Source organism: Diadema setosum, chromosome 2, assembly GCF_964275005.1.
Source record: "Diadema setosum chromosome 2, eeDiaSeto1, whole genome shotgun sequence".
NCBI lineage: Eukaryota > Metazoa > Echinodermata > Echinoidea > Diadematoida > Diadematidae > Diadema > Diadema setosum.
The window spans coordinates 22,307,366-22,330,212 of record NC_092686.1 but is presented as its reverse complement, the minus strand read 5'-3'; the positions used below and the strand labels follow the sequence as shown (position 1 = coordinate 22,330,212).

General features: G+C 36.5%; 1 protein-coding gene across 3 annotated transcripts in view; it reads right to left on the bottom strand.

The window, feature by feature from the left end:
* The window catches only part of LOC140240840 (isocitrate dehydrogenase [NAD] subunit gamma, mitochondrial-like), a 30,729-nt gene extending 8,311 nt beyond the window's left edge, over positions 1-22,418 (bottom strand). The window contains exons 1-8 of one of the 3 annotated variants that reach the window (XM_072320624.1): positions 22,295-22,418; positions 19,817-19,861; positions 18,642-18,659; positions 10,361-10,458; positions 7,208-7,396; positions 5,593-5,725; positions 3,626-3,759; positions 1,063-1,165 (exon numbers count right to left, since the gene is read on the bottom strand). In XM_072320624.1, coding sequence (XP_072176725.1) covers positions 1,063-1,165; positions 3,626-3,759; positions 5,593-5,725; positions 7,208-7,396; positions 10,361-10,458; positions 18,642-18,659; positions 19,817-19,861; positions 22,295-22,384 — 810 coding nt within the window. In that variant the 5' untranslated portion in view covers positions 22,385-22,418. Of the gene's footprint in view, positions 1-1,062; positions 1,166-3,625; positions 3,760-5,592; positions 5,726-7,207; positions 7,397-10,360; positions 10,459-14,248; positions 14,282-18,641; positions 18,660-19,816; positions 19,862-22,294 lie in introns of all 3 variants that reach the window. The other 2 variants (XM_072320617.1, XM_072320631.1) reach the window with 2 other exon arrangements.
* Positions 22,419-22,847: the final 429 nt, after the last annotated feature.

Here is a 22,847-nt window from a genome sequence, read left to right as displayed (position 1 = left end):
ACGGTAACGAAAACATAACCTCCTCCCTTGGCGGAGGTAATAAGGAAGTTATGACATTTTGAAGTTTTGCATATTTCTGCATATTAGTTCTTGTACAGTGGATATGAATATGAAATTAGTGAGCTAACCATGTCATAACCTTACAATTTTCCATTGATCATGTATAAAAAATGACAAAAATTCAGTGTTTCTATCACTGTAGTCTGAAACATGATATTATTCCTGGTTGAATAACTTCAGAATAGCGATCAGTTAGATATACAATTGTACGTTGTATAAGGATTTGAGCCTCGGGCATGATTGCATTTGAGTGAAAAACTGGAAATTTCAAAATTTTATGTACAAACTATATGGCAAGTTGTGAGGGGATGACATGCTCACTTTGCCATTTGCATATTCATATTGACCATTCAAAAACTGTTTCCTGAAAATATAGCGAAACTTCAAAATGTCATAACTTCCTTATTTTTCATCCCATTTCGATCAAAGTTATACCATTGAACTTGTAATATTTTACTCTTTCTTATCAGACTAACTTATATTTGGACTGGATTTCCCCCTTAACTCATGCCTCTCACATCAAATTACTTTTCTGTTGTTATGACAACCTACAAATTGTGACTTTCAAGGGGGATGGCAGGTATCTACTTACACAATGACCACAGCATGATTCATGCTTTGTTTGTATGTTTGTTTGTTTTTTTGTATGCTTGTACAAACCAGTGGGAAAATTATGAGGTGGTGACATCAATGCCACATCTAATTTGCAAATTTATTTGGTTGGGTCTGAAATCGCAATCATGTGACATTTTAAATTTTTTTGGCAGTCATTAAAAAATGCCAAATTTTTAATGAAATTTCTAATATTATGTTTGTTTGACTTTGCTGTTTTTTTCTTTTTCTATCAAAGCCAACTTAAATCTGGTATAAATTTTCACTTTAACCCATGTGACAAGGAATTGTGATTACTGCGACATATGCTGGTACATGATGTATCATATTGCATTGCAGGCGGCAGAGACGTCAACAAATGAGCACAATTTAGGACAGCTGTGGCCTTACCTGCATGCAGCAGTTGTCCACGATGAGGTCGTTGAACTCAATCTCTGGATACTCGGCTGCTACATCCCTGCAAGACTGGAGGAAGAGACCATCCCCCAGTTTCCTGGAAGGAACAAAAAACATCTTGTTTCAATTTATTACAAAAGGAATGCATGTAACTAATTGTAGCACAGGCATATTTTGAATTGTTTAGCATAATTGCAAGGAGGTGTCTTGCACCAAGGCACAGGAATATTGATTGATCTGATTTTCTTTTACCAACACTTGCTAAAAAGGAGAAATGTATTTAGTATGAATTTTTCTCCGATAACATATGTGATAATTGTGAATGAAATTATGAAGCTAGATAAAAGAACACATAAATGAAGAAAAAATACACTCATTTGAATGCATCTCTGTTTGGTATGTGCAACTTCTGGCTAGCTGAATGCACTGTTCCAAAATGTGTAAGTTTGCTCAATAGATGATCACATTATCCAACAAGAGATTTATTCATTAGACACATTGGGTGTATAGTAGTAGTCCGAGTAAAGGAAGAATATTTTAATTAGTAAATTCTGTTTGTTCTGCAGACAGTTAAAATGCCACTCTATGCACCAGTTTGCTTTAAAATAGAGCTACGTTGTATGTCAGATGAACAGAACAGTGACAATACCCCCTCCCCCCCCCAAAAAAAAAAACAACAACAAACAAACAAGAGACCCGTGGGTCTAGCGCTCACCTGAGTATCGCAAGTTCACCTTTCACGCAGTCACTAATCTAAATTATTCACAGCTCTACTAAAATTTGACCAGGCATTCTCAAGTAGAAGACGAAAATGTACAATAAGGGCCCAAATTTTTTAAGATTCCTTAATTTGGGGGGATTGGGCCCCCCTGGGGCCCTCTGGGTGGGGCATGGTGCCCATTTTGATAAACTGAGATCCTGACCCCCTAGGGATGCTACCTGCCAAGTTTGACGAAAATCCATCATGAGGTTTTCAGGAAGAAGATGAAAATGTACAAATCAGGCCCCCATTTGGACCTTCCCAACCCCCCCCCCCCCCCCCCACAAGGGGCACCCCTGGATCTGCTATGAACAAACTTGAAACTACAGTCATTAATGTACTCACTCATAGTATTATCTTAGCTCTATAACTTCTGATTCTAGAGAAGATTTGTAAAGATTCCTTCATTTTGGGGGGTTTGGGCCCCCCTGGGGCCCCCTGGGTGGGGCATGGTGCCCATTTTAACAAATTGAGATCCTAACCCCCTAGGGATGCTACCTGCCAAGTTTGGTAAAAATGGGTTATGGGGTTCTCAAGAAGAAGATGAAAATATACAATTTAGGCCCCATTAGGACCCCTCCCCACCCCCCTCCCCTGGGTCCCAAGGGGGGCAACCCCTGATTCTCCCATGAACAAACTTGAAACTACAGTCATCAATGTACTAACTCATAGTATTAACTTAGCTCTATCATTTCTGGTTCTAGAGAAGAAGAATTTTACAGATTCCTTAATTTTGGGGGGTTTGGGCCCCCCGGGGGGGCCCCGGGGGGGCATGGTGCCCATTTTAACAAATTGAGTTCCTAACCCCCGAGGGATGCTACCTGCCAAGTTTGATGAAAATCGGTCATGGGGTTTTCAAGAAGAAGATGAAAATGTAAAAAGTTTACGCACGACGGACGACGCACGACGCACAACGGACGAGGCACGAAGGACGTGTACAGTTTTTTTCGTGAATTAGAAGGTGACAGACATTTTCGCGAGATGTTGATTTCGCGAACTGACACCAATGCTATCTTGCATGTATTGTTACTTGAGTGTATGGCGACATTTTCACGTGTTGTTAAATTCGCGATGCAACTGTGATTCGCGAAATTCGTGAAAATTAAACACTCACGAAAATAACCACTTTAATGAGGTGATCATGTTGCCTCACAAATCTCCTAACAGCTTGCATAAGAATTATCAATAAACCTCCTTCTGTAAACATGAGTTAAGAAAATCAAATTCCCATCCCATCTAAGTACAAACCAACAGGAACCAACAAACCAACAGGAGATTTGTTAGGAGGGGATATTATTGCCTGGTCTGCATTACTTATATGTAAACTGTAATCATTATCAATATATCAGTATTGAGCAAAGTCATCCAACACCTCAAACCTCCATAACTTTCTCCATTTCTCTTGTCTGATTCAATGAAACTTTATATTACTGTCAATATTAAAGTCTATTTGAAAATGGAGTGACGTTTCCCTTTAACATCTGTGCTCAACTCATTCCGACAAAGAATGGTTGGGAATTTGCAATGATCTCCCTCCCTGTGCATCATGACATTTGCCATGCATCATTGTGCTGAGCCCTTGATGATGTTACTAGAGTGATGGTGCATTAGGATGCTAGCTCTTTGTCAGAGCCGTACATCAACAGTGCATGTTGCTAACGTCATTGTCATACAAAGTAGGTCAGACAAGTCTGTGAAATTAAACCACATTCTCATGAATGGCCCTGCGGTGAGGAACTGCGAATGTATTCCACTGCATTATGCAAGCAATCTATTCAGACACACCTAACAACTTACATGATATTGGCCTTGTGAATGGCGGTGACCTTGTTGCGATTATGCTTGACGGCGTAGTCGAAGGCGTACTTCGCTATTCTCCGCGATCTCTCAGCCGTGATGATCTTTAGACTCTCAACGACGCCGTCTACATTCTGCCGGTGGGAAAGGTGTCAAAAAAGGCAGGATGCTCTTCATGAAAATTGGATAATGCTGTCCATAACCTTTGACATTTGCACTACCACAAACTACCTCATGGAATGTTTTTTTTTTTCATTGAAGAGCAAATGTTGTATGTACATTGTAGTCAAGTGAAAACAATCCAATATATTGGAGAATAATAACAGCTTGAGTAAATTTTATGAATCGGAAAGACATGGATACAGTGACATATGTAAAGCAGTTTTGAAAGTAAATTCTCCAATGTGACATATCAGAGGAGCTGTGGTGTGATCCCAGTGTGATATCACACCCTTAATTATTTTCTTGATGTTTAGGGAAAGGGTATACTTCCTCAATCCACGGGGATCCAAACCAATATCCTCTTCTCCATGACTGAACACCACTGTGAGGTTGAAAATGAGATACCACCATAAATCATTCGTGGCTGTATACCAATGCGAGGTTTAAAGTGGGATACCAAAGTAAATTATTCATGGCCATACACCAATGTGAGGTGTAGAATGGGATACCACAGTCAAACATTTATGACTGAATACTGCTGCTGCAACATCCACAATGAAATAGCATTGTGAATGATTTATTGCCATGAATACTGCTGAAACCCTAATGCAACTAGTCCAAGTTTACTGACATATGTCCTAACCAGAATTTCTCCTACTATGCCTTAGTAGTATTAGTGTACCTTGTTCTCAAGCAAAGCTATCCCTACTGTAAATAAGAATTTACACATGGACACTGATTCATACTGTTACATGCAAAATTTACTGAACAAACAACACTATGCTGGAAAGCACTGATTTCAATCCATCAACATCACAGTAGTACAGATTTTAATACAGATTATAAAGCATGGTATGAACAGGAAGGCCATTATAGATCATAAAGATAAATTACTTTGATTGTTGTAAATTATCATACAGTTGTAGCAGTATGCAAAGGGCACATAAGGCAAAGATCTCATTCCGTCTTATGACCTAGCTTCACTGATACTGTATGTGTCCTAATCGTAATCTACAGTGCATTCAACAAATTGCATGGTGCACAATTCACTCTGTACCAGTAGAATCCAATCTTGACTTTCTATGATCAGTTTTCACAAACTGATCAGTTTTGTTGATTTTTCTTCACTCTTTCCTTTGTAAATTCAAAACGTCCTCTTTGATGTATAATGCTTGTAAACCCTTTTCAAAAGTGATACATATAATTAAAGATATGACATCTATTCAAACATATATCTCTTTCATGCTAAATGTCTGAGTAGTGTATTACCCTTCTTCCAACAAGAGCAATAATTTGAAAAGCAATATTCACTCCAACAGTGCATGAAATCTAGAAAGCTTTCCCTTCTACCAAGCCTTTCACCACACTGACATCCCAGAGTCAACAAGTTTCTGCTGAGGTCTCATATCATGGAGAAATTTATCCAGTAAACTACACAACTCTAGATCCTTCATGCACTATAGAAAGACAGTCTCCAATACATTTATTCTTTTTTTTTTTTTAACATAACAGAGACAGACATTTTTTTTTTGTCTCTTTGTCCTTACATTCATGTATGTTAAATATCTTTGTGTAAGTGTATTTGTATTTCATATCCTAACTTGATGGCATTATCCTAGTTTTAGGATAATGTGATGGTTATTTTAGGACCTACAACGTACACTATACCAAACTGATTTTGGTCTCGTGCAACAAAGTACATAGCCATTTGTTTTGTAAGTGGGAATGACACACACACAAAAAAAAATGATAGAGAAAATATATTAGTTAATTGATGATGTGTGAGTGACCTCAGTCCACCTTACCTCATGCTCAAGGCTTGAGTATTCCCCCTCCGTGTTCTCCCGGATGATGATGATATCGATGTCCTCGTGTCTCGTCTTCACGCCTGGGATGCTCTTACACCGGATCACATTGGCAAACACGTCCAGCCCCACCCTGGTGGTAAGAACCCAAAGCATAGAATTAACAGAGACACAATCTATTGACTTGACACCCTTGTAATCCTACGTTGACTTTTTGTAAACATTGCATGGCAAGTAAATTTCACATAGGGGGCACATTTCCAAATATTATGTGTCATGGCTCTGCATTATGATTATATACAGAAGCAAACACAGACCAGAATTGGCTTCCTGTTCTGTCTGAATCATAGCACACAAATGCAGAAAGCTCACTGTGAACACATGCTATTCAAAAGCATTAAATGTACTGTTTACCTTTGGGAGCAGTGATTTTAAAAATGTTCGAGTTATCACATTTGATGCATATGTGTACATCAGTCGTATCAAAAAACATCCTACCATATAAACAATTTTGCAATAAAGCCTACAATATAAGGAGATATTACTATTTTCTCACTAAACCATAATTTTAGATGGTTTAGTCCAGAAACAATTTTGTATATCTAAGAGTACTTAACATTGATTATATTGACTAAGTTTTTTACACTGGTTGTTTCTATCCCTAACTCACATTTCAGAAGTAATTTGATGCACTAAAGCTGGGTTTTGTTTCATCTGCAAATGGTAAACAATGCCTTTCAAGGTCTTGTTTACCTTTGGGAGCAGTGATCTAAAAATGTTCAAGATATCACATTTCATGCATATGTGTAGGTCTGTTGTACCACAAAACATCCTACCATATAAAATGTTTGCAATAAATCCTAAAATATAAGGAGACATCAGTATTTTTCTCAGTATTTTAAACCGTTACTGTAGACGGTTTAGTCTAGAAATATTTTTATTACAACTATTGTTCACATTTTGTATATTTAACAATATCTAGCATTGATTTTACTGATTCAAAATTTTACAGTGGTTGTTTCTATCCCTAACTCACATTTTAGAACTATTTCAAAACACTAATGCTGGGTTTTTGTTTCATCTGCAAATGGTAAATCATGCATGTGACAATAGATAGTATTTCCACTCTCTTTTTGTCATGAACTTCATGTCCACAAAACTGCATGAATACATGAGGGCTGCGCAGCAAGGCAGTCATCTGCAAGAAAGGGGTGGGGGGAGGAGGTTTCTGAAATAGATTTTGCCTACTATTAACAGCTGATATTTAAGAAAATTTGACATGGCATTCATACATCTGTAGTCAGATGTGACATTCAAGATAAGAATTATGTGTTGATTTCCCAAGGAAAGTGCCAGATGCCTTTGATATGAATGTAAAATGCTATAATTACAAACAGATTTCTCACTCCAAATCCAGATTGTCATGGAGATACAGACTAGAATTTCTCATACAGTCCTGTTAGCATACCAAGAAACATCTCCAGGTGAAAAATGGTTGAGATTAGAAAGGCCAGCAGAATTTGGGGGGTCTCATCATGGAGCTACTAAATAGTAGCTCCATGGTCTCATCACAGGAAGTATAACTTTCACAGAATCAGCAGGGGACGGATCTTACCTCAGCTTGACATTCATCGACTTCTCTTCGGTGAACATAAATTTGTCCAGGTCAGTGTGGATGTTGCCCTTGAGGGCCACGCCATTCCTCTTAACGGCCATGATGGCCGCCTCCACGTCCTTCATTGCACTGTCCTGAGACTCCCCACTGAGGCTGTGCTCCTCAAAATCCACTGGGGCTTCTGCATGTCTGGGCGATTTTTTTTTTTTTTTTTGGGGGGGGGTAGGAAAGATTTGGTTTTTAATTGAATTTATTTATTTTCTTTCAAATAATACAGACAGTAATCTAAACTGATATTACTGTACAAAGTAATAAAACCTTCACATAATATGGATACAATTAAAAAAGAATATATCCTTCCCGTGCAGATACACACACACACACACACACACATACACAAACAAGCATACAGTGTAAGATGTATGATAAGCAAGGCATGAAGCAGTCCCTTCATTGAATGTAATGTTCATGGTCAGAGTGCAGTACATACAGAAGTACTCCATGAAACTGATGAAACAGAGCATCAAAATTCTCTAAATTTTAGATACATGTACAGCATGTATGATTTATAAGACACAGCTGTTCATGTACAAGACAAATGGGTAAGTTTGAAGGCACATGTACACCATAAATATGCTGGCACTCTTTGATAAGTCCTTCCTTATTCATCTTTGTCTGAGTAACGCTAATGGTATTCGGCATTCGAACAATAGATGCATCATATATTAGTTATATATCAATTACTGACAGGATGTATCAAGGCATCAGAAATAAAATGAGAATAATATGAAAACATTACATGACTCGTCTCATTTTCTTTTAAGAGCTTGTTGTATCTTCAAGGTTGCAAACATCATGTAGCATCTAAATGCCTTGAGGCAGTTTGATCTGAAATATGACACATGCTATTCCAGAAATATTTGTAAACAACATGTATTTTTCAAAGGTAGAAAAAGTTTAGCAAATGAGCATGCCATGTTTAAAATAGCAACTGATGCATTTCACAAAAAAATATATATATTTCCATGCTATCACATAACAATGAGGTAAATGAATAGAATTAATTCAAAGACAACTGCAGCAGCACATTAACAGTACTGAATGACAATAGAAACCTACACCACAATCTTTAAACAATTGGTATAAAGTACTGTACTATGCAATACACTTTCATATAGCCATGAGCCATTTGTAAATCAAATTTGATTAAGACTCGGAGAAAGCAGACACCTATGGTCAATTATCTTAGTGAATGTTGACTACAATGGTAGTATCAGACTTCTGGGAGCTGAAATGCAATTCTACATTGTTTATTGACTGCTGTCTTATTTGATTGTGCAATACAGATTTCTGGGAAAATTGGTGATATTTAAATTATGGATGAGACTGTGCCTGCACACCGCAAATAATTGCAACTAAACTTCCAGCAAAAAGCTGAAAAGCATGGCGATAGTACTGACTATTTGACAAATATAATGTTGATAAAGCATTCTGAGGGAATCAGTGCCACATTAGTGCACACAAATTCACCATTCTGATTAACAATCAATGACCATACAAAGTAACTCATCCTTTATGATGCATCTGAAGTATGATAACTAGTGTGTGAAAAAAGTATAGCATTTCATCTTCAGCAAAATTACACTAAATCAAGGCACATGTTAGGCCTGGATTCACGAAGGTGGTACAATCTTTGTCCATGGTTTAAACCACAATCTTTGTCCATGGTTTAAACCATGGACGAAACCTTAGTTTTGTATGGGGCGCCAAGTGTCGCATGGCCTATTTCGTTATGAAATCAGTCATTTCATAACGAAATGACAACATTCTATTAACAAAATGGTCATTTCGTCGACGAAATAGGCTATGCGACACTTGGCGCCCCATACGAAACTACGGTTTTGTCCATGGTTTAAACCATGGACAAAGATTGTACTACCTTCGTGAATTCGGGCAAAAATATCTCATAGAGAGTTTTGCGATAAACAATGAGTGCTACAGTTGTAGTTAAGGTCCCTGTACAAATATTAACATGTGATTTTCAGCTGTAAAGGGGACCTCCGGATGATTTTCAGACTTAGACCCGTTTACAGTGCGGCCGCGCAATTGGGGCCGGGCTCAGCTGCGGCCGAGCCGCGGCCGAGCCTCGCAATTTTGTCCGTTTACACTGCCGGGCTCGGCCGCGCTTTTGATTCAAACCTTTCAATATTTTGTCGTAGTGGCGCTCTGCTTGTAAACAAATGCAATTTGGTATTGTCTGGTTTTCAGACCCTTTGCCAAATGAATTCCGTGGTGACGAAGTCGCCGTTCGGGCAAAGGCCTTTGCCAAAGGAAGGAATCATTTGCAGGACAAACCCACCATAAATTATACTAGTTTTCGACGTTGAGGGGGTTAATATCATGAATAGCGAAAGATACAGGCAGAGGGTTTGGAAGCCAGACTAAAATTGGCCGCGCAATTGGCCGCGCATTTGGCCCAGTTTGCGTTTACACCAAGAAAAGGCCGGGCTCGGCCGCGGCTCGGCCGCGGCCGAGACCACCTCCAGAGCGAGGCCAAATGTGAGGCCAATTTTGGCCTCACATTTGGCCTTTTGCGCGTTTACACTGAAGCGGGGCTGGGCTCGGCTGCGGCTCGGCCGCGGCCGAGCCTCGCACTGTAAACGGGGTCTTATACATTTGAACAAGTACAAATTAGTTAAACTGAGTACAGAGTTTCAGAATTTATAGTGATTGGGATGAGGAATGAGAATGTTTTCAAAATTTATAACAAATTGCAATAAACAAGGATGATGACATAGCAGCCTCCCCATAAGAATGCGTGAGTTGGGGCTCAAGGAAGCAGAACAAAAGAAGAAGGCATGCATAAATTCTTCACAGGTGAACTTGTTGAGCGAGCGGTATCGTAATGGAATTACACTGCTACATTTCTGAAATACAAGAGGCTCTGATGTCATCAACACTGTTCAGTGTAATTTGTTTAAGATTTTCAATTTATTGGTTTCTCCGCTCAAGGACCACAATAAATTCCACAAATCTATACATGGAGCTGTCGATTTATGCACCGGTACTACCTGATGTGAAATTATGAAAATCGTCTGGAATGCCCCTTTAACACTCCCTAGTCTCCAGAATAATACCCTGATGCAGCATTACCTGAAGACTTGTCTGAGATGCAGCATGAGTTCTGGTCCAATGCCATCACCCGGAATAAGGGTCACTGTATGTCGACCTCCATAGCAGGCAGGAGGAGGCTATAAATGGGAGAGAAGGGGGGGGGGGGACATTTTCACAAATTATTTCATCATTAACAAAGATGGCACATGCAATAGAGCAATCTCAACAGCTACCAAGTCCTTTTCCGAAATTATGTGTTTCTAGCAGCTCACAAGGAAATCCCAATGACTACATGTACTTTTTGCAAGTGGTATTGAATCAGGATATAATGTTAATAATGATGGTAATAATTGTATGAATAATTATAATAATAGTGATAAACACAATCATAACCATCATAACAATCATATAAGTTATAGATATCAAACCAGTTTATAGTAATATAATTATTGAAGTTATGTTGATGAACATAATTGGTTAAAAACATACACTGTACACTGTAGAGTAGTAACTGAAGTAGAGGACTTTGTGAAAGACAAACACTACATTTTACAAGACTACCAATTCACTACATTTCTTCATAGAATATTGCCATTGTATACGTTCTTGAATTACATATTCTTTTTTTTTTTTTTTTTTTTTTTACTCCAAAACCTAATAGGAGGTTATAAACTGCATCAGACATCCATTCATTACACACGATTACTCTGAAAGGATACTTCTATCTTGAGTGGCAAAGCTTTGCATTTTATCAATAAATTTACCTAGATACAAACTAACGAACTCAAATTCAGAATGACATTTATGTCTATTCTTATCCTTTTGGACAGGATTTGTCATCTAGGGGTAAGCTTCAGTGAAAACTGACACTTTTATTACAAATCTTCAGGCACAGATGACTTATCACATATCTAAATTATATTCTCATTCTAATGCAGATAATTGCATGATCATTGTAATATTGCATTGCACCTCAGCTAGAATACAGTACTCATGTGAACTTTCAGACCCATCCTTTCATCATGATATCAAGTACACTGGACACAGACAGATCGGTATATGAAGTTAATAAGTCAAGACAAGCAGTATTTGAGATATACCTCTATACATTCATGCAGACCTGTGCAAAAACAATACCAAATAAAGCCTCATTTTCACAATTTTGAAATTGTACAGAGAAGTAAGCTGTTGGCATGACACACTGTACAAATACCAATTTTTCATTTCACCCCTTCCCACAAAAATGATTGAATTACGATAATAATGATACAAGGGATAATTATTTTTGTTTTAAATAAATGATCTATAGATGATTACTTGCATGATCAACCTAATCAGTAGAAGATCAGAATGAATTATTAAAGCTTTCAAATACTTCACAATGCATGGATTTTTTCAAAACTATACAGGGTGGCATATCTAGAAAAAACTTGCAATGTTTGTGATGAATGCCTTACTCATTCACATACAGTACCTATTCAAATTGTAAAAATGAGGCACAATGTGGTATTTTACATACTATACTTGACACCACTTAATTACAGTAACCCCGAAAAATATATCACTTATAATACAGCACTGTTTAAAACACTTCGTAGGTACATGACAAAAATCATACATTTTCATCTAAATGTACATTCTAATGGCAACATAAAGTAAATTCATGCAAAACAAAACAAAACAAAAAATCATAAAATCCAGAGTTTGAAATACTTTCATGCTGTACATCAAACATGCATTATACACTTTGTATACTGAAATCTAAAAAAGAAACATCAGCATGCCTTGATTTTAAATGTTGAAAGTTAAAATTGTTAAATGCTTTTTGAATATGATATACTGAAAACCAGAGGGTATAGAACGCTCTCAAGCAAACGAAAGCGAACTGAACCAAAGCGTACCATACTGAACCGTGCCAGACTTGGAGCCTTTGCGCGCTCTGTTGAGAAAGCGTTCCTCATGAGTTAGTTTTAGAGGGGGTCACTAATTTTGTAGCAAGAGGGCCATTCACCTGACATGCTCAAACTACTTACAGATGTCCCGAACAAAGAGAATGAACTCTTTGCATTATGACATATGTGCATGTTACGTGAAGAATCATTCTTCACGTGCAAATTTTGGGCATGCTTTTGGTACCGGTACCCTTTTGGAGCATATCAGGAAGTGGTCCACTTTTGGCTCGGTACAGTACGGTACAGTACACTTTAGGAGCGTTCTAGCACTCCTCTGGCGCGGGTATGGTACGGTACAGTTCGCTTTAGGAGAGTGCTCGAATGCACCCATAGCTACAGCAATGTTGTACTCATGAAAATAAAATGTGTGTACATTATCCTCACAAAGATATGCCCATAGCAACTATGGACAGTGCTAGCTTGCAGCTGATATGAAGGCATCCATTAATGTCAAACCAAACATATTTTAGCTGTGCTTGAAAAAAATAATAAAGCAAATTCAATATATGTACAAATGTATGCTCTTGTACTGTAATAATGATTATATTATAATAGTGGCTGTGAGAATATTGTATACGACTGTGGACTGCACCAACTCCATCATAATAGCACAGTGCGCAACAAGAAATTATCCCCTCAAAGCTTCATAAAAATGAATTGAAGCAGGTAGAGAGAAGAGACAGTACATGAAACAACACAAAAGCACAGTTTATAAAGATTAAACAAATTTGCCTACAGGTACATCTTGCACGATTCATCATATAAAATATTTTGAATTTGTTGTGAAGGTTCATACCAAAAGGAAAGATCCTGCACGGACATCAAAGGACCCATCCCAGCTGCACATATCTTTTTTTTTTTTTTTCTTGTCTATACCTTAGCCTGACAATCTTACTTATCTGCAGTCACGCAAAGTGAAACAACATTGACTAGATTCAAACAGCAATGAGCTTTCATCTGTCAAATTTCCTTGTCAAACTGCGACCTAGCCAAAGTTGAAGGGGATGTAAGGCTCACAGGATTTCTTCAATCTTTTAAAACCCAAGCTTTGATGTAAACAAGCTCTAGGCATAACTATAAAACTCTTTTTCTACAAAAAGAAGAAGAAAAAAAAAAAAGCTCTCCTATATCATAAACCACAAAGCATGCTGTATATGGTTTTGTTTAAAAAGATTAGACTGTTGTACAGCATAGTATACATGATGATTGAAGGGATTATTCCCCACTTTATTCATTGATTTTACTGTATCCGCTAAGTGTAACTCCTATATTGTACCAGTATTTAGCTTCTGCAATATTTCATACACTTCTGCCGACACAATCATTTACAAATTTCTAGACACCGTCAACTTGACCTGTCAAACTGATAAAAGGGGAAAAATTATATAAATAATCAAGACTATGCATTACATTACTTGTTGCTGCATAGAATTTGGGTATTGTCACAAATGCAATTATGAAAGTCTGTCAAATCAAGCTCTAAAAGTGATACTGACACTGTTCCAAACATATTGTACATAACACGAAACAGTTACTAAAAATCCAACATAAATTGCACTAATGCATGACTATGATCATTACATTCTAAAAACATTTATAATACTGTATGTCATTTATATGAAATATGCAATGAATCAAACAAATCTCTTTATGCTATTCCCCATATCTTAAGTTTACATTAAATGCATGCATTAACATTAATCCAACCACTGAAATGGAATCTGATCCTAATCTGACAAGTTCTACACTAATTGCATTGTACAAGTTTTGCTGTGGTTTTTAGACAATTGCACGAGATTAACACCAATGCATAGTGTACATGTACAGCTAGTTGAGGCACACTATAAAACAAGACTACACTATTAAAGGAATGCAGTGAAATGCTGATTGTGATTAGAGCGCAATGGATAGTGACTGTAAGTGATGGGTGTAAGGTGTGTACAAGAAAGTCCTCTATAATATGAGGCTGCCTTACCATGTGCTGAGACATGCTTGGTCTCTGATGAAGCTGAATATTAACAATCACAATTTATTTCATGGAATATGACATTCAGAAAACAGTGTGAAAGGCAAGTGAAAGTTCTTTTTTTTTTTAATGCAACAATACACTTAAATTTATGTATACACATATATGTATAGATGTATGCATTTTTTGATAAGCTTGAAAATGGTTCCATTTTCAACATGCTCCATGCATGCTACTAGCAATATTATAGACCTCACAAAATTGATGTACATGTATACTGTCTTATTAAAGACATCTACTCCTTGAATTTAAAGGACAAGTTCACCTTCATAAACATAAGGATTGAGAGAATGCAGCAATATTAGTAGAACACATCAGTGAAAGTTTGAGGAAAATTGGACATTCGATGCAAAAGTTATGAATTTTCAAAATTTTCGTGTTGGAACCGCTGGATGAGGAGACTACTAAGGCTCGTGATGTCATAGTACAACAGTATAAACAAAATGTTCAGAAAATTCCAACATATTTTCATTTTCGCATAATAAAAGAGCACTTGACTTGCCTCTTTCTAAAGGCAATGGGAATAATATTACCCATTACATATGTCAGTAACGAGTCAAGGGAATGTGTACTTTTTTCAAAAGATGAAATTTTGTGAAATTCTCTTTATATTTTTCTAATATTGTTGTACGCATGTGACATCGTACACTGCAGTAGTCTTCTCATCCAGCGGTGACTGCACAAAAACTTCAAAAATTCATAACTTTTGAACGGATTGTCTGATTTTCCTCAAACTTTCAATGATGTGTTCTATTAATATTGCTACATTCTCTCAATCCTTATGTTAATGAAGGTGAACTTGTCCTTTAACATTCAAAATTGGATGGGCTTCCCCAAATTTCAGGTATTTAGATTGATTGGTACTGGATGATTGACAAGGGATACACCTCTCTTTTCAACTATTGTACCATAAACACAGGTTGAGCTTGCAGACACATATTCAGCAGTTCACATTTACTCAAAGCAATAGCTCCAGAAATATAAACAGCTAAAAGAAAAAAGCATTCTGCAAACTATTTTAAAATGAACCAAACAAACAACATGAACACCCACTTTTTGATAAAAATGGTCTGGATAACTTCAACTGTTTACACTGCAAGCATTATCTCTGTGATTCAACAAATGACTACTATGATGATGGGGTAAAGAGCAAAGCATAAATTCAAATTTAATCATTTAAAGTCAACAAGATGGTGACCATCAACTCTGAACCTGTGGTTCTCATGAAGCAGTAACATGGCAAGAGTTGAGCATATGAAATGGAATTTTATTGCTAAACTGTAAAGCACTGCAACATGCACAAAATATTGATACACACAAACAGATATCATTCTTATTAAATGTGTGTGTGTGTGTGTGTGTGTGTGTGTGTGTGCGCGCATACATGTGTATAAAGATATTGTGTCATGACCTGTCAAACCTTAAAATCTATGCTTTGATGCTGAAAACTTTCATGAAAAACTTGTCAAACTATTCATCTGAAAGAGGTAACACGCTAGGTGCACATACCTTTGTTAAATACAACTGTACTGTGAAAATGAGTACAACTATGAATGTTTCCATGACTTAAAGATATGTATTTGTTGTTTTTCATCGAGCATATCACAAAAAGTTGGAAAATGAAGCCTCGATATGACATTGCATCAGATCATCTGGAATGTCTTTCATATCAAAGTAAAATACTGTGAGCAGTCATCGATTCTATCCAAGGTGCAGTACCATCTACTTCTAAATAAAGATGTCAATAAAATCAATCAATGAACTTTTTGTCTATTAATATTTAAAAATACTATCATTCAAGTACTCACACATCTGTGGAATTCTGCTTGCATGCTTACGCCTATACTACACTTAAGAGATAAATTTTCTCAGAACAAAACTCCAAACTGCAGCAAGACAACTCCTACTGTAAATCACTAACACTAGATATAAAGGTTTATTATGTACAAAGAGTATGACATCATCTTATCAAGAAACCAAAATCGACTGAGCAGATACATATTTGTACAACTAGTACCTACATCATATCATCTTCTTTCCCTTTTTTTTTTTTTTTATGCAGAAGAAATATTAAATTCTGTGATAAAATCTTGGCCACTGACATGTTTTCTCTAAAACAACAACAACAACAACAACAACAACAACAACAACAACAACAACAACAACAACAACAACAGAAGGCTGTGATCTCTATTTGAGTTATAAGTTTTTTTGGGTTTTTTTCAGATAATGATATCAAAATGACTTTGGTAAATCTCATTTTGTGCTGGTTTTTCCAGAATCCTTTGGAGTGTTTAGGGTGCAATAATTTAGGATACAATGCATTGTTTTCATATCACTTGTCATACTTCAACATTAAAGAAAATGGGTAATGCAATTCCGCCTTTTTCATACACAGTTTTCAGAAAGTTACTGATACTAATGAAATGAAGATATAAAATGTTGCATGGCAAGACTGCCCTAAAAAAAATGCAAACCACTGCTTTTTATTCGGCTTAAAATTTATTGGTGCACTGAACCATTCTTGTCAATTTAAACCTTTGCTGACAGTGGTCTGGTCTCTGCCATCTCTTTTCTTCTTTTAAATCTAAACATTTACTCCTCGATCAGCAACATCAATTTAAAAAGCAAGCACACAACAGATGACTTTACAAGGTCGCTTGTTCTCGCATTCACAGCTCTGGGTACTGAAATTTGTAGGTTCTTTGATCAGCAACTTCAATTTAGAAAGCAAGCACATAACAAGATGACTTAACAAGGTCGCTTGTTCCTGCATTCACAGCTCTGGGTACTGAAATTTGTAGAAGTGTCATTGCACATTTCATCAAACACCCTGATTGAGTAAGTGATTATTATTACACTGTGTGACAAGAAAGCATAGTGCTAGTACCTACACTATTGTATAACATATGTACACATTTAATACTTTTATTTGTATTTTTAAATAAAATTTAAAAAATGGGGGAAAAAAGTATACCTGAAAAGTGCATTGGTAATAATGTTGTTAGTACCGGTATGAGGAAAACCATGGACCACATTGAAGTTTATCGACCACCATACAGTCGGGCAAAGTGGGGATGCATGTCACACCCATGAGCCACAAGAAATAATATAATGCAAGATGCCTGAATAACCAACAGGCTGTTATGAGGTACATGTACATGTACACTGAACAAAATATGAAGTGATACTCTTTACTTCTGTTTCGATTCTCAAAATATTTTTGCTTTCTATCTTTGCCTGTTATCTGTTTCATAATGTTACAAAGGCTTTCCCTGTAGTCTCTAATTTTCAAACCAACAAATTATGCAGAAAACTGTCTCTTTATTAGTTTGTTTTTGGTTTGTTTTTGTCTTTCTTCCTTACCTTATTGGCCTTCATAAAACCAGTCCACTAACTTGTCTATAATATCTTCATGTGCACAATAATGAAGACTAGCATGGCAATGACATCATTACCTAATCTTCTTCTTATATTCTAGATGTAAAGTAATGGCATAAACAAACACGTATGTGAAACCTAGATTTTGTGATTGTTCTGTATTACTACGTGTATGATTTTTATGGAACTTTTACTTCCTGACATTTACTTTACTCTCCCTTTTTGTGTCTATTCAAACATGTAGAGACTATGTTTTCCAATAAATCTAACATTATAAAGATTTATTTAATGTCAAGTGAGAAGAGATTACTTTTTAAAACTTTACATTTAAAATCAATCAGCAAGAATTAAGGGTATTGAAACTTGTACCCAAACGAATGTGTGTATATATATTTGTCATATCTTTAACAGATCTCCCAACCTTTTTAACTGGTTCTGAAAAATAGGGATGATTTGGCTTAAAAGCAGGAAAGAAAGAGCAACTTCCATAGGAGTGTGTAGTAAAATTATCAAGAAAAATAGAAAACTCCTATTGAAAACAAGACCTGAGAATAGTCAAAATTCACATTCTTTCCTCCACATTCAGAATGGTTGTGAGGTCTACTTTAATAAATGCACCGGTTATACACTGTATGTAAGATTTTGATAATGATTTTCAGAATGTAGGCCAACATCTTGTAAGGTCTTCGTACAAAGGTGATTTTGAATAACAGTTTGTACTGTAGTGAGACTGATTTATCACAAGCATAAAAATATGAGTAACACTTAAGAATTGAATAATTCTTGAAAATAGTGAGTATTACAAACAGAGAAAAAGCGACAAGTAAAAACAGAAAATGATGGACTGTAATTGCTGATGACTTTTGCCCACACTGCAAATTTGCAAGGCAAAGAGCAATATTTTAAGAGCCCAAAATGTTAAACTTAAACAAACCAAACTAAATCATCATAAAGGACTTACTCTGTAGTCAGTTACAGGCTTCAGAAAAGAGAAACAGAATAACTATTTGGTTACATTGTGATAAAACAATGTCAATAAAGTAGAAGAGCCTATAATGAAAAATGTAAGATTAATGTCATATAGCCACAGCAACTCCACCATTTTAGTCATACAAAGAGTGGCAATACAGCACAGGTTAAACTTTCTACGTGTAGCTATAATCAATAAAATAGCAAGCGGTATAAAGCACATAGACAGACACGCATACACATTTTCCTGGACTCGGGGTTAAAATACACACAATCCCCAGGAAATATCACCTTTTCTGTTGCATAAACCTAAGAGGGGAAATTCAAGTGAAAGCTGGCGTTATTTCAGGAACTTCCAATAAAATGAATATGTGTTAAATAGATACTTCAATTTTTGGTAAATTAGTTATTAAGTGTTTCAAATATCACATTTCTAGAAACTTCAAGCATCATATTGTTTATCAAAGTTTCATCAGAGTGCAAAGTTGGCTTCTGAAAGGTATATGAAGGATGCTAGCCTGTATCATAGCTGAAACTCAGAAGTAAAGGGGGTTCAGGCACACACCCAATACAATAACAATGTAAAAAAAAAAAAAAAAAAAAAAAAACCTGAACTATTTACTTTTGAAGAACTACAATGTACCATCTATGTTCAGCATATTATATTCCTTTAGAACAAAATTTGAATGGAAAAGTTCCTGCTGTTTCACTAACTTGTATTTGGGATCATTGTGTAAAGGAATAACTACAAAACAAATGAACAGACAAATCGACCTACACACATGTACAAAATACCTCTTCCTGTTGTTCTTCAGCACAATAACATCCATATCAACATGCTTTATCTGCTTGTACCTGTGTGTTATTGGACTAGAAGTCACCATCACATGGTAACCAGCCAACCCATCCACTGATGAACACCATAGATGAAGACTTCTAAAGGCGTATTTGTAAAGATGAGCAAAGTTGATGCCAACTTGTGTACTTTGCCATTATTTGCAAAAATCTCTCAACTTTCATATGTGACAATAAATTGCATATTCATAACACTGTGTTTACAAGTCAGTTAACTGAAGATGCAACACAGCCTGTGTTATATTCAGGGGTATGAGATGTGTTAAAGTGTATTTCTATTGGAAACCAACACTGGCAAAAGATTCAACTCACCCCACTGGAAAGACAGCGTTGTTGTGAATGCGTGACTGCTGTAATCTATTAAGATGAAAAATAATCAGAATGGGTAAATTAAATCACAATCTATACTTTGGATATGAATCAATGACAGATGTCGCCACGTGATTGTAGCCAGCGTACCATTTTCCTTGAAATGAACATCTTGGTCCTCTCATGCTGAAAAGATCCATTTTCTTGAAACTCTCAATATAATATGTTTAAAACAAGACTACAATTTTGTAGACCATTTACATGTACATACATGCCCCTTTCATATCTCCTATCTACATTGTACTACTGTAATAGCGTATGATTCAGTCAGTAAATATTTCTCTTCACAGATTTGTCTAACAGGGAAAAATCTGACCAATTCTTGTAAAAATCATCAATCAAATTATCAATTACACCCCTTGGAATTAAACTTGGTTTCCACTTGTGCCTCATTATTTTGACGAAAGTGCATCACTCCTTATTTCTTCCATTTGGCTCATACCCAACCTTCTAGACATGGCTTCGGGACAACCAAAAAAAAAAAAAAAAAACGAACAAAAAAAAAAAAAAAATCCAAGGAAACATAGAAATTGCACTGTGCATTATTGATAGATCTGAATGCATGCAGATTCCAAGGAAGCTTACCGTTGTCTTCATGTCCTGCAAAAATTGAAGTGGTATGTCCAGCAATTTTACATAACTTAAGAAAGACTGCATATTTGTTAAAGTATACAGAAGTATGCATTCATGTCAAAAATTCAGATATGTGAGCCTGGAATTCATCTAAACATTAATTCTATAGTAAGTATAAAAAAAAAAGGGCAATCCAACATCAGCAAGTTACTCTTTTAGATTGTTAACTATGGAGTGCACAATGTTAGTTGTGGAGAAAGAGGAACTCTTCTTTCCATTGGTACCAAATTGTACTAATAAATATCATGCATGACTGAGCACATTAACTTTAAAGAAAACAATGAAAATGAATTTACACACATTTTTAATACTTGAGAGGAGATCAAGCACAAGTAGGCCATGATCAAAGTGAGGCATGTAAATGCAGCCACCCACAAAAGTAACAAACCTGTATAGTACGACCAAGGTTCGACCTCCCGTACCAAAATTCGACCATGCACAAAAACATAGGTTTCTAGATGTAGTAGGTGGCCAAATTTTGGACGGCGTTATGCCGTTTATAATGGCTGAATTATGGGACAGCTTGCTTTACATCATAGTAGTATTCATACATGTAGCTTTACCTCAACTTTACTCTGTAGGAGTATTAAATACTGTACGAGCTGAAATTTTCGCGGTTTTATTTTCGCGAATTTCGCGAATCGCCTTTGAACCGCGAAAATAACAACACGCAAAAATAACAACGCGCAAATAAGTTAGTTCAGTTAGACCCTCGCAACCGCGAAATTAACAACACGCGAAAATGTCCTCCAAGTAGCAATTCGCGAAAATATCTGTACGCGAAAATTTCAACTCGTACAGTATAAACTTCGAAAGCAAGCTGCCCATAATTCGACCATAATGCCATCCAAAATTGACCGCCTTCTATTATAATTTACCTAGGGGTCTACTGTATAAACAAGCAGACTCCAGACTGGAAGAAGAAACCTATGCATTTGCGTGTGGTTGAATTTTGGCACGAGAGGTCAAACCTTGGCCGTACAGCACTGTCAGCAGGTTTTTTTATACAATGCAGGGCAGGGAATATTTTTCCAACTCGAATTTGATTATACTCTAGTAATTTTAGAACAATATTTTAAATGGTATCCTGCACACTTCTGTGTAAGAAAACTGCTAACTGTTAGGCCTATACAAAAGTTAGTGTGTGTAGCAGTGGTGTAAAAATGCATATTAGCAAATTGCGATGCGATACCACCACTGGCACCAGGAAAACTATTCCCTGCAAAAAGGCTGGCTGTAATGAACAATGAAGTCAACAGTGTATGTAGGGTCTACATATAAATCACTAACTATGATTCATTGTGTATTGTATGACTAGTTCAAATATAAGGTCTACTCCAGACTGTAGACAATAAAAATATTTTATTGACAGTAAACTAACACTATATGCAGTAACAGCTAGAACTTTCTAGTGTAGTAGTGATAAACACTCGCATGCGCATGTCGAGACAGAGAAAAGCTATTCATTTCCATAGAGATGATATGAGGCTGTAATTTAGAGCTAGTCATGAATTAGAGAATATGCCAGAGTTAGCTACGGTACTGCTCCGTTGTCTGAATTATCAATAATATAATGAAAACATAGACCCTTCTACATTTCACATAATTTAGAGGTTCTACAATGCATCTTGTACGTGGAACACACGAACAAAAGTACGTGGGACTATTATTCGGGCTATTTCGAGTATCTTAAGGTTGACATACAGGTACAGGTGCAGGTACAGGTTGTATATCTCAGCACAAATCTCGACAAAATGAAATCAGTGTGAACCCTAACTGAAGACGTACCCTTTCCCCTCGGTTAATTTGGTGACATAACGATACAGTAGGTAGGCTAAATCTTGTAAGTGTTCTGCTCAAGCGTAGGGAAGTAGCCATTTTGCCGGCATTGAACACTGAACGCTGCTGCTGGGCCTTGCAAGAGTAAAATCTACACACACTGCACTAACCAAAACACATCACAATACACCTATCACCAAAGATCTTATTGAAGAGAGTACGATCTTTGCTATCACGTACACGAGCACTACACAGGAACACCGCAAGTTCAATACACCGAGCTCATCGTTGACGTTGTTGGTTGACCGGAATATGGCGTAAATATTTTTATGGCGTAATTAGACTCTATAGGGGAATGATAAACTCCAAATAAATTCAAGTAACAACAACAACAACAACAATGACCATCTCGGGGAAACCATCCCTGCATCATACTCAGGAATGCTCAGATACTTCTTATAATATTAGGCCCTAAATGTATTTTGTTTGAGACACTTTTGTAAACACTGTCATAACCTATAGGTGTTTAATACTAGTAATCGATAACATATGGGGGTGTTGC